General features: G+C 45.4%; 2 protein-coding genes across 8 annotated transcripts in view; one reads left to right on the top strand and one right to left on the bottom strand.

Annotated features, from left to right (window-relative positions):
- The window catches only part of NKIRAS1 (NFKB inhibitor interacting Ras like 1), a 31,976-nt gene extending 26,361 nt beyond the window's left edge, over nt 1-5,615 (bottom strand). For 4 of the 7 annotated variants that reach the window (XM_045006637.1, XM_045006638.1, XM_045006633.1 and 1 more), the window contains exons 1-3: nt 5,568-5,612; nt 4,415-4,560; nt 1,065-1,306 (exon numbers count right to left, since the gene is read on the bottom strand). In XM_045006637.1, the coding sequence (XP_044862572.1) occupies nt 1,065-1,306; nt 4,415-4,508 (336 nt within the window). In that variant the 5' untranslated portion in view covers nt 4,509-4,560; nt 5,568-5,612. Of the gene's footprint in view, nt 1-1,064; nt 1,307-4,414; nt 4,561-4,851; nt 5,016-5,071; nt 5,367-5,567 lie in introns of those variants that run through there. The other 3 variants (XM_045006634.1, XM_045006635.1, XM_045006636.1) reach the window with 3 other exon arrangements.
- A 1,453-nt stretch (nt 5,616-7,068) lies between these two features.
- On the top strand, nt 7,069-11,943 carry RPL15 (ribosomal protein L15). Its single transcript, XM_045007345.1, has 3 exons — nt 7,069-7,286; nt 8,713-8,849; nt 11,588-11,943. Exons 1-3 carry the CDS (start codon nt 7,115-7,117, stop codon nt 11,891-11,893), a joined length of 615 nt encoding a protein of 204 aa, XP_044863280.1. The 5' UTR covers nt 7,069-7,114; the 3' UTR covers nt 11,894-11,943.
- Nucleotides 11,944-12,655: the final 712 nt, after the last annotated feature.

Raw genomic sequence — 12,655 nt, 5'->3', positions numbered from 1 at the left:
TCAGAGCATCATTACCTTCTGAGCAAGTCAGGATTACTGCTTTAAGTTATGTCAATATTGGTGATATTATTGCTTAGGGCCACCATTTCCACCACTTGCTTTAGTCAAGATCACAGCATCTTTCATTTGCCACGGAGGCCTTCCCAGACCCACACATAAGCAGCTCTGTATCTGCCCAGAAAGGGGGAAGTTGACTAAAAGTACAATAACCCTCAAGAACATATTTTCTGCAACCCACTCAGGAAACAAGATACCTAGCTATGGTCAATGGCTAATCTGTCTCTTCTGTGACTGCAAGTTGCACTGCAGTCAAACCATTCCTTCCCCCTCTCCCCACAATACATTTTGAGTACTAAATAAATACGTCTTGTGTTTTGCAAGAAGTGGTATGACATTCTGCCTGTGTTTCCCACCCCACCCTGCTTTTTAATAGCCTGAATGAGCTTTATTTTGCTGGTCTATTGGCTAAAGGCATTTAGCAGGGATATGGATTCTCTAAGAAGATGGTAAGCACAAGTGTACTGTGCAGGTGATATTCAGCTAGCAGAGCTGCAACACTGTATCAACTGATAACACTAGCTGCTTTCTAAGGGAAAATACAGCAGTCATTCTGCACAATAGAAGTGATTTAACAGCCACACTGAAATACAGTAGCGCCTCCTTGCTAATTGACTCTAATGTATGGGAGACCCATTGTCAACTACTGTAGTTTGTAAATGAGCAAGTAAGTGAATAAAACCAAGTGAGGATAACGAACCACATTGTTTTATCCACTGCACTTTAGTTTTAGTACATCTGATCAGTTTACAAACTATACTGTCGTCCATATGAAATACTACATTACATCGCTGCTGAGAAGAGGGGCAAGACATTTATCTTTTGTGCCAATTATATAGTGTGTGGATGAATGAAATTCTTCTGTATAGGAAAATGTCTTTCATTAGATTTCCCGAGATGGCAGGGAAAATTTGCTTTCCTTTGTACTTTGTACTGCTTTGTAATTTAACTTTCCATTATTGTGCTATTTCAGACATGGCCAAGAAATAAAGGCATCAAGCTTTTACCTCTTTTTTGTCTCTCACTGTGTCAATCTCTTTTTTGATCACTTCTGCTCTCTGGAAGGATTCAAGGCTGTTCACAGCATACACAAGAATAAAACCATCAGCAACAGAGAAGTAATGCTTTGGAAACTCTACTCCCTCTTGCAGACCAGTAGTGTCGTAGAGACGTAACTGTTCTTTTACCCCACGATCTGTTTCGACTGAAGCCAAATACACATCTTCCACTGTTGCACCCTCTTCTAAACCTGTTTTTAAAAAGCCCCCTAAAAGTTAAAACTTATAATAAATTCTGTAAAGTGATGTAAGTATTTATTCATACCGCAGTAAAACTACTAACACTCAGCTTTTAACAGCACATTTCAATCAATTTTAAAAATATATTGCTCTTTTGGATGGTTTTGACCAGGATTTGAACTCCAATCCTATTGTGTTCTCAGCAAGACCAACAGGCCAGCTATTTACAATAATGAGGCCATGTCACATACACATTCAGTACATGAATACATGTAATGCATTTTATAGGCATACGTTCAGGATGATATAACTTAGGTGGCCCTTCCCACAGGTTCCCCAAATCCTGCCCACCAGAACGTACCAGTTGTGCTCAGGCAGCATAACTAAAGAAAAAGGAGTACTAAAGAAATTACTAGTGTAAGGCTTAATTAAGTTTTCTTTAGCACCCTATCTAGTCCCTATAGCCCTAATGTTGCCACTCTTCCTCATATTGAATAGTGCCTACTCCACAAGCAGAGTAGGGGGACGAATACGTGAAGTCTATGGGACTACTTGTGTAAAATACTAACAATCCCACACAGACTCAGGCCATATGATGCTATAAGCAGCCAGGCTGAAGGATGTTTGAGTGCAGAGAATCTACATAACTTAAGGACATGATGGAGATCTCAGAATTTCAAGTCTAGCTTACTGGTTTTAGTAGTAGTTCAAGTTTTCAAACAAGCCTTCTGTTACCAAACTTTGTCATCTCCTGCCTCTATTGCACACCCACAAACATACGCTTGTTGGTTCTTGTAGGGTAGCTAGCTTTCTGTTGATTTTCAGACAATATTGACACATTGTTTTAGAAAATAAGGATTTTACTATGTTGAATAACACTATTTGAAGCCCTGCATACCAACAAAGATGCTGAAGTATTCCACCCACACGTGCGCTGATTATTTCCCCTGCTGCATGCAACCTTTGTTTCCAGAAGAGTGGCACAAGCTCTCCTTGCTACTCCCTCCCTCCTTTTCTAGTCTTCATAAATCTAACTCCTATTAGATTCACGGCAAACTCTGACCAGACTATTTGATCTTGCCTCCAACTATAGCCACACTGACATGAGGACGTAAGACGTAACAGCACGAGGAAAGATCAAACAGATTAATAAAAAGAGAATGAGTGCAAAATAAAGTTGTAGATCTGATTCAGGAAAGTGGTAGCAGGAGGGTGTGCTGGGGCATTTTTAAAAACTAGGTGGCTAATTGAATCCCTTCTGGGAACAATCATTTCTTCCTGCTCTCTGCCTCCAGCCACTGTACATGTGGCAGTTCCTCCCACCCAACATAATGGAAGCAGCAACAGATATGTCCGTACCATCTTACCTGATGAGTAAGGGGTGGAAATGAAGAAGTCCTTCATACTGGAAAGAGCTGAGGGTGGGAGTGAGAATAAGTAACAGTGATGGAGGACCTTAAGGACCTCTGAGGCATAGGAATTTACACAGCAGTAGTCTCAATGGGTGAAATTCAGGCATCTGAAAAAGGGCAGCACAAAGCCTATGCGCCACTCAAAACAGGGGTTAGAACATAAGAATGGCCCTACTGGCTCAGATCAAAGGTCCATCTAGCCCAGTATCCTGTCTTCTGACAGTGGCCAATGCCAGGTTCCCCAGAGAGAATGAACAGAACAGGTAATCATCAAGTGATCTATCCCCTGTCGCTCGTTCCCAGCTTCTCGTGGCACATAAGCCTCCTGCTGGCCATTCATGTAGTGGGAATTTCCCCCACTTAGAATAACTCACCTTTGAAGATGAGTAGTTAGCTGATGCATGCAAGTCTAAGCTTGAGAAAGGAGGAAAGAACCACCTGACAATGCTATGGTTGAAAGCATGCTGCCAAGAGTATTTACAGTTGTTGGCTAGTACAATCTGCCTACAGACATTTTTCTTAGCCCTTGTTGCAACTGTTATAAAACAATGCTAAAGATTACTCGGGGTGGACAGGCCCGTCATTACTAACTAGCCTAAGTCTCAGGTCCAGGAGGTGGAGAAGGGGTCCAGGGGGTGGGGAGGAAGAATCCTTGTTTACATTGCTAGTCAACATCATACAAGAAACATGCTCGCAAATTTCATCTGTAGCCAACAAGGCACACTGTAAATTCTGCTCAAGTTTAGTGTAAATGGTTTTGCAATTTAGAAATGTGAAGAGTGAGGATCAAAGATACTGAATGCCATTTACCAATAAATATTTGACGGTGAATATTGCATAGTAAACTTAGATAATGCACAAAGAAACTGCAAATATGCAAAACAGATTACTAAAAAGCGGGGTTTTCAGAAATGTCCAAGTGACTTAGGTGCATAAGTGCCATTGTCCTTTAATGGGATCCGTGCTCCCATTGTGTTCCTTGGGCATTTTTGAAAATCCCACCTCAGGTTAACAAATTTATTTGGGCATAAGCTTTCATGGGCTAGAACCCACTTCATCAGATGTATGAAGTAAAAGATACAGGAGCAGGTATAAATACATGAAAGGATGTGGGGTGCTTTACCAAGTGTTAAGTCAGTCTAACGAGATAAATCAATTAACAGCAGGATACACCAAGGGAGGAAGTCAACCACAGCTAAAACTATGTTTTAAAGAGCCTATGAAAGTGGAAATCACCTCCCTTTTCTATTTAGCAGGATTCCTATTCTAGGTATCTGTATCTATTACATCTCAGATGCAATAAGTCTACTAATTCCACAGTCATCTAGATAGTCTACCAGGTGGAAGACCAGAATTTCTAGTGTCAAAAAACAGGCAGAAAGAAAACATATTGTCCCCTCCACTCTTCATCTTTTTTCCCTTTTAAACTTTTACATTAAGCAGCAAGAAGAATAAACAAATAACCTACCACCCCCACCACTACACACACACACACAGCCAATTTTATTGTTACTTTGCAAGTGTCCATTAAGAAAGAGTAGAGAAGGCTTGAAACAGAATTCAGAAGAGTTCCAGAAAACTGACTGCTGCCAAAAACCAAGACCATGTTCGTTCTCCCCCTTCACCTCAGTAAAGGTAAGAAATTAAGCCCAGATTGGTACCCTTAAAACTTGTTGGAACATCATAAAAAAGGAAAAGATATCTCACCCACAGTATGTTTTCCATAGAGAAGCTGCTCCAAAATTGCTGTTTTTCCCACTGATGCCATTCCACAAATCACAACTTTGTAGCCCTTTCCCATCTTCTTTCAGGATGGCAAAGTCAGCAAATAAATCCTGTTCAAGCACAGGGATCTGTCATATTTATGACATTACATTAACAGAACTCTGAAGACAGACTAAAGCAAAGCCGCTGAAACATTTAGTGCTTCGGTATATTTTAATTATACAGTTCAACAAGCCATGGAGTTGATTTTGAAGCAGAGCTCTCTCTGAAGAGGTCAGCAGCAGCTGGTATTTCCAGGACGATGCAATTTGCTCCCACCTCCACTTTTTAGGCCTCAACGTTTACACACATTTAAGTTTACTTAGGCAAGCAATTCCCTCCACTTCCAGGGGGTTGTTCACACAAGTAGAGTTACACACCTGCTTACATACTTGCAGGATCAAGGCCTTGCAGCCTCTTCAGGGCAGGGACTGTGCCTGCTTTTGTGTTTGTACAGCACCCAGCACATTGCCTATGCAGTGCTGCCAACTCCCACCTCTACACTGTGGGTTTCTATATATATATTTTTATCTGATCACTCCAGCTCCTGGAAACACATGAGCCCCTGGGCCTGCATTTCAAACCGAGCACGTGTCTCACCCTCATGTTCGCAGGGAAAAGCTGGCAGAGGTGCCCCCCAAAAGCTCGGACACCAGCGGGCTGACAACAGCTGCGTGCTGGGCACTCTCGGGCTGGGGGGGGGGCCTGACATGTGATTTTGACACGGCTGGAGGCGGCCATGCCAAGGCACCACCCAAAAGCGCTGGCTCCACGTGCAGGGGGCCGGGGCCGGGGCGGCGAGGGCACCGTGGGCATGCAGCGGCCAGCTGGGCCCGCCCGAGGCTGGGGGGAGGGGCAGGCTCGCTCCGGGGCCATCAGCCCCGGCCCGCCTTTCCCTACGGCTACAGCCTAGCGACAGGGGGCGCCCCTGGCAGGAGGGGGCGGGGACCCCGAGCTGACGGAGCCACTGCCGCGTGCGCCGCAAACCCCGCCCCGCCTCTCTGAGCTCTCGGGCTAGGCTCCGCCCACACCGCCCGGCCCCAGGAACGCGGCGGCACCCCCGACCTCCACCCGCGCAGAAAGACGCTCCTCCCACCTTGGGGGCGGAGCTCCTAGGGCACCTCCTCAAGCCCTGCCCACCCACCGCCCGGTTTGTAATCACAGCCCCGCCCCCTCCTTTTATTGGCCATGGGGTGAGGGGGGGGGCGGTGCGGAGGACGCTAGGCCAATCAGAGCAGTTGTCCCCCTCAGAACTACGTTTCCCAGCAGGCTCCAGGGCTAGCGCCGGAAGCGATGGGGGGCCGCAAAGGAGTGTGGGAGCGAGGCCTCTTCCTTTCCGGCTTTGGGCGCCATCAGGTGAGGATCGGTGCCGTGCTGGGCCGCTGGCTTCATCCGACCCCATCGGAGATTGGATCCGTCCCTCCTTCTCCGCCCCGTGCGCGGCCCGGGCCCCGAGGCAGGGACAGGGCGGCAGGGGATGGCTCGGGCCGGGCCCCTGAGTGGTGCTGGCGCGAGCTGGGCCGGGCCTCCCCCCTGCGTGGGGGGCGCCTGGGGGGCAGGCAGCGGAGTGCTGAGTGGGGCGCCCCGGGGCGGGTGGCTGAACCTGCGAACGGCCATGACAGGGTGGGGAAAGGAGCCCAGCGGGTGCCCAGGCCGCTCTGAGCTGGCTGCTGTGGGGCAGCCCTTAGAGCGCAAGGGATGGGGGTGACAGCTTCTGACGGACACGTGTGGGGGGAAGGGGCGTGTCGCACTAGGGTCCAGGGACCGCCAAGCCTTAGGGCTGTATCGTGGGGGAGCTTCACTGCCGAGGAGTTTGGGTGGGGGTAGATACTGACTCCAGTTATTCAGTTTGGCTTTGCTTTTACTAGTTCGTGTTATGCTATACAGACATCTGCCCCCTGTGGATCAGCAAGGGCTTCTTAAACCGCCCCATTGAAAGCGGAGAGGGTATGGTGTAGCAAATGCCACCTCATAGGTAGACAGGAAGACAGCGCTCTTAGCACAAGAGGGGGAAGATAACCAAAACGTGGTTTGTTTCTAATCAAGCTGTTTCAGGTTGAGATATTTTTGAGGGTTGAATTTGATGTGGCTGAACTAAATTTGCTTTTTGACTTCCCATGAGATCTGCAAAACTATGCTGCATGGGATAAGTAGCTTGAATATTTTGCAGAATTTTAATGGTGATCATCTGGAGATCTCAAAGCAGAAGAGATACCAATAAAGTAAGCTTTTTCTTAGATTAAGAAACTGAGACCCAGCATGACTTCCCTGAAGTTTTACGTTTAACAGACCAATAACTAAAATTCAGGTCAGATATTATTTAGTTTGTGGTAGCAGCCAAAACATGCTGATCGTGTTCACAAACTCTTCAGCCCAGAGACTTTTTTCCTTTGAGGTATAAAGACATAAATAAATGAAAAGGGGAGGAAACTTGGTAATCAGAATGTGTGGGGTTAGTTACAGATCTCCAGAATCCCAGATGTGTGCTGCTTTAACAGTGTCGCCATGCTTGACATGCATATAGGGAGCCTTGGAGATGTGTTCACATAAAGCAGCATATTTTTTATTCCCTTTGTGTGATGTTTTTTGGTTGGAAAGACACTGCAAGCTTACATAGATCTCTAATTCAGCAGGTAAACAAACATGGGTGCCTACAAATACATCCAAGAGCTATGGAGGAAGAAGCAGTCAGACGTGATGCGTTTCCTCCTGCGTGTCCGCTGTTGGCAGTATCGCCAGTTGTCTGCCCTGCATCGAGCTCCCCGACCAACCAGGCCAGACAAAGCCCGTAGACTGGGATATAAGGCTAAACAAGGTAACTAGAACTAAAAGGGTGTGAGGTCATCATGCTTTAGTGGTGCAGTGGTAATGGTTTTTGATAGGTCCTTCCATGATTGAATATTAATAAATCAGTGTAACTGGGAGCATGCTGCATACTTAATCATGCTCTTCACTGAGAGTTTAATTTTTTGTTTCCTGTGTGAAATTAGTTTGGTATCATACCAAGTTACCATATGAGTTGTGGGCACATACAAGAAGTAGAACCTAGGTTAACTCTTAATTGGCACCCATGTTGGCATTTTGGGCAGAGAAGCTAGCCACAGCCTAAATATGTATGGAGACTGAAGTCCTCACATTCTTCACTGCTGAGTTAGCCTGGGTGTTCAGCATCTGGTTTAGCCTAGCTCAGGTATAGACCAGCCACAGTCAAGTTACTGCGTTTTCACTGGTGCTGCAGTCCTCCTTGTGTGTTACCAGCACTTCTGGGGACAGATACCGTGGTTCTACATGCTGCAATGAACCGAGCCCCGATTCTTTCCCAGTGAATTGTGGGAGACCTTGTCTGTCCTTCTGGGCACGGAAGGAATTATGGGAAGGCTCTTGAGTAATATAGACCAGTGGTTCTCAAAGCCAGTCCGCTGCTTGTTCAGGGAAAGCCACTGGCAGGATGGACCAGTTTGTTTACCTGCCGCGTCCACAGGTTCGGCTGATCGCGGCTCCCACTGGCCTTGGTTCGCTGCTCCAGGCCAATGGTGGCCGCAGGAAGCGGCGTGAGCTGAGGGATGTGTTGGCCGCCCTTCTCGCCGCCCCCATTGTCCTGGAGCGGCAAACCAAGGCCAGTGGGAGCTGTGATTGGCCAAACCTGCGGACGCGGCAAGTAAACAAACCGGCCCGGCCCGCCAGGGGCTTTCCCTGAACAAGCGGCAAAATGACTTTGAGAACCACTGATATAGACTATATCCTCGCTGCAAACTGCAAAGTGGAACCTGGGTTCTAATCCACACTCCCAGCTAGACCCACTAGCCAGAGTTAAAAACACTAAACTTGGGTGACGCATTTGTGTGGGGATAGGAGAGAATTTAGGGGGCAACACCCAGGTAAGAGCCTGTATTAGTGTACTCTATATTATACCTGTACAAATATATTTTATATTGGTAGGTTATTTTAATTTCCAAACCAGAATACTCTATACCAGTGGAACTGTCTATACTTGGGGAGTTTTGCTGCTTTAACTGTACCAGTGTACATAAAACAACAAAACTTTCTCACCCAGACAAGCTCTTAATGTTCTGAACTACTTGGTGAGCAATGCGTGAAGATTGTTGTACAAAAAGCAGTACTTGTGATAGCACAGAAGTATAGCCCTTGGTGGGGAAGCGTAATAGCATAATTAGTGACTGAAAGGTTATAAGAAGTTTGGAGTTCCAAGAAACTCAGTTTTTAAAAAATGATGGTTGCAGGTTATGTTATCTACCGCATTCGTGTTCGCCGTGGTGGTCGTAAACGCCCAGTCCCGAAAGGTGCTACCTATGGTAAACCTGTTAATCATGGTGTTAACCAGCTGAAATTTGCCCGGAGCCTGCAATCTGTAGCAGAGGTAAGTCTCTTTCCTTTTGGTTACTGTATGTCCATTTGTTTGTATCTTCCTTTCCGCAGACATCATCTGTCTTTCCTTTGTGTCACTCAGTGGCAACTTCTTTGGGGGGCTGAGTTGCACTAGTTCTGAATATCCTTCTTCACCAAAGAGTGATTTCCTCTGTAATGTAGAAGATCACTACTAATGATAGTACCAGAGTACTTGTATAGGATTCTTTATTCATTTCTTATAGATGGGAAAACTAGTGTTCAGAGAAGTTAACGTGAGCAAGTTATTTGCACTGCACATTAATGGCAGAACAGTCACCTAATGTATATATGCACCTAATGTGTCAATGCAGCTGTCCTATGCATACAATAGAACAGCCAGCAACAGTGTATAGCCTTCATAAAATAAGGGGGTTTGACATCAAAAAAACTTGAAATATGTTATCATGCACGTTTTCGCCTATGCTTTTGGTCTCTGTAACCTAGACAGTCCAAACAAACCCTTCCTGATGTTTAAACTTGCTATGATATGCATAGTATGCATATTTATTCTGCAATCTTAATCTCTTTCCTGCAGAAGAATTCAATCTTGAGTTGTTGCTTCCCAATACTCTGCTTGCCAAGAAGTAAAATAATTTTTATGAAACTAACATGATCCTAGTCCGTTTCAGCTTGCTACACTAAGGGAACAACATAATGGTACCTGGTGAGGAGAGAATCCTAGAATACATGAAAAGGATAGGCTTATGCATAACAAGAGAACAGGGAATAGATTAGAACATCTATCAAATTCCACCCTAAAACATAATTATTTTGCTCAGTATTTCCTACCATTGTCATAGTTCATTACATACTGTTCATCATGTATGATCAGATTTAGATTGTAACCACCTCAGTGCATGGATCCAGGTTGTCTTTGAGCAAGTCAGTTTAATTTTTAAAAATTGTAATGTCTTCAGATCTGTCTGCCTCATGCTAACCAGAATAGTTCTGATCACTTTAAAGGACTAACCAGGTTTCCAGCATAGACAACGTTTACTGCTAGTCTCTTTCAATCATTACTGAGGCTTTGTCTATAGGCAGGAATGCTAGTGTTGCAGTGTTCTAACTTTTGAGTGGAGTGCAAAGAAGATGAATATTGCATTCATTTAACTGCAAGGAAAAAGTAATGTAATGCCCTTTATTGCTCCTTTGGACTTCATGTCCTTGCTTTTCGTTTCATATAAGTCATACTAGGTCCTCACTTCTTGCTGCAGGACTGGAAATGAAGTGGGATGTTGGGGAGATTTATTGGCCTGTGGAATAATCTTTCATGGGTAGTGATGAAAGACTTCTGGTTACACATGAATTAAACTGAACAGCACTAACAGAAATAAAAAGAGAACAGTCCTAAACTGGCAGGGGAGGAGGCAGAATTAGGTGACCCAATAGGTCTTTTCTTTCTCTTGTTTCTGTGAAAACTGAGCTGCAGTGTTCTTGGCCATCAGTTAATGGAGAGAGGATGTTGTGTCTCAGACAAAGTGGGCAGCAGACCTCTGTAGAAGTTTGAGAGATGGAAAACACTTCTCTTCCTATCCTTTCCAGCCCATATGGGATTATTCCCTGTAGTGATTTTTGTGTGTGTTTTCTCTACTATAACATGGTGTCTATTAATGAGACTTCCATCACTTCCCTCAGGAGAGTTTCACAGCCTAATACACGTCCAATAACCTGATGACACTCAATTCATATAGCCCTTCTCCTTTAAATTCCTTAACTCGGCGGTGGTGCACCAACAGGTGAGCACGGAGGAACGTTCTGGGAGCAAGCAGTGATGCCAGGTGGCTCATGCCGGCCCCATGCAATAGGGCCCGGGCCAGCCCCCATGGGGGAAAGGAGCTGGGAGGTAGCACCAGCTCCTCCTCCACCTCCTGACTCACTTCAGCAGGTCACCCAGCCTGTGGTTCAGTGTGCTGTGCAATTTCCAGTCCCAGGCAGCTTCTGTGCCCAGCCCTGGCTCCACCACCAGAGACCATCGCACACGTCTTCCCCCCTCTCCCCCCCCCCCCCCAAAAAAACCCAAGGTGGGAGGGGCAGAAGAGCAGGTATTGGCCCTGCCCTAGCAATGCCTCCTGGCTGCAAGGTAGAAGCAGCCCACTGCTCTGAGGACACCTTGGCTGTGCAATAATGGGGAGGCATGGACAGATTCCATTAATGGGGGTGTTGGGGAGGGGTTTGCAACTGGAAAAGTTTGTGCAACACTGTCTAAACTGACTTACTGTCTGCCACATTCGGGCTTTTGTTTTGGTGCCTGTTACTGTGGCATATAATCTTGCCCCCAGCCACACCTTTGCTCTCACTTCCTCCTATTCAGTCTTTCGTTCCTTGCATTCTTCCTGCACATCTCCTTCATGTATCCTTGATTTTTTTTCCATTCCTACTCTTTGCCATCATTGTGTGTCTGTGCTGTGAAGCAGTCTCCTTCCTTTTGTCCACCAAATGCTTTCCCCCTTAATCCTTAGTTAAAACTCACACCTGAGAATCCTTCCAAACTGCTGTCCAGTCTCAAATTCTTTTGCTAATGATTGTCCCTTTGTTGCTGTATTCTGTCCTCTTCGGGGGTTTTTTGGGAAGAGAACCTGAGTTAAGTGCCACGAATTTCAATTGTCCCTTTCTTAATTTTATATTTCTAGTTAGAGCCCAGTGCACAGTCCTAAAGAATTCCTCTCCTTCCACCCTCGTGTGAACTCTTATTTTTACCCTGTTGTCTAGGAGCGTGCTGGTCGCCACTGTGGGGCTCTGAGAGTGTTGAACTCCTACTGGGTGGGTGAAGATTCCACATACAAGTTCTTTGAGGTAATCCTGATTGATCCATTCCACAAGGCCATCAGACGCAACCCTGACACCCAATGGATCACCAAACCAGTTCACAAACACAGAGAGATGCGTGGGCTAACATCAGCTGGCAGGAAGAGTCGTGGTCTTGGCAAGGGCCACAAATTCCACCACACCATTGGTGGCTCCCGCCGCGCTGCATGGAGAAGACGCAATACCCTGCAGCTCCACCGTTACCGCTAATTCTTGTAAATGTCACAATCTAATAAAGCTTGAGAGAGATCTTGAATTTACCACTGCCTGTCTCTACTTAATTGATTAAAATGGGAAGTCAGGTTTTCTCAAGGCAGTCATAGTTGTATTGCCTTATTTTAAAGGATTGGCATAAAAAATTTACTTGATTGGGTGCTAGAATAACGTCCCTGGAGAGAAGAACTCTAATCATAACAGATAAAGCAGGAGCAATCGTGCAAGCTGCGTCATTCTATTATGGTCAAAAAAGGTGATGTTGTTTCCATGTCTATTCAATGTTCTCTGCTGAGGCTGGTAACAAGGAGGCCAGCTGTGATGTACGCACTGTGAAGCGAACCAAATACCAGTTTTGTTTTATATTGGTATCAGATGGTACACTGGAAGATGCTTAAAACATAATTTGCTTGGGAGTGATGTTTGTTCCTTAAGTGTGAGTGGGCCAAAGCATTTTTAGTTGTAATTGTTGAATATGAATTAATACTCTTTGAATTTTTCAAGCCTGGGTGCCTCAAATAAAGTGCTTAAATCTATACCTGGATTTAAAATCTTGTATGAAGATACTTGTTCTCTTCATTAAAACATTGTGCATTTTAAATGCACGTTTCATAGTTATGTTCAAAGATACTCACTAAGCCTGTATTTACTACAGTTCTTCAGTGTCTGCTCAGCTTTTCCAGACTGTGTTCTGTTGCTCTTTATAGGTCTTCTGGCATTTTCTTCTGATTTATTTACTTTGATGTACCTAATCTACAT

The sequence above is a fragment of the Mauremys mutica genome, chromosome 2 (genome assembly GCF_020497125.1).
Source record: "Mauremys mutica isolate MM-2020 ecotype Southern chromosome 2, ASM2049712v1, whole genome shotgun sequence".
Lineage (NCBI taxonomy): Eukaryota > Metazoa > Chordata > Testudines > Geoemydidae > Mauremys > Mauremys mutica.
The sequence above is the reverse complement of the archived record's forward strand: the minus strand, read 5'-3'. Positions and strand labels throughout refer to the sequence as shown.

Excerpts from the sequence above, each read along its gene's own strand:
- RPL15 (XM_045007345.1), top strand. The coding sequence starts at position 7,115 with ATGGGTGCCTACAAATACATCCAAGAGCTATGGAGGAAGAAGCAGTCA. Across the intron at positions 7,287-8,712 it reads GGGATATAAGGCTAAACAAG|GTTATGTTATCTACCGCATT; the intron begins GTAACTAGAACT and ends TGATGGTTGCAG. Across the intron at positions 8,850-11,587 it reads GCCTGCAATCTGTAGCAGAG|GAGCGTGCTGGTCGCCACTG; the intron begins GTAAGTCTCTTT and ends CCTGTTGTCTAG.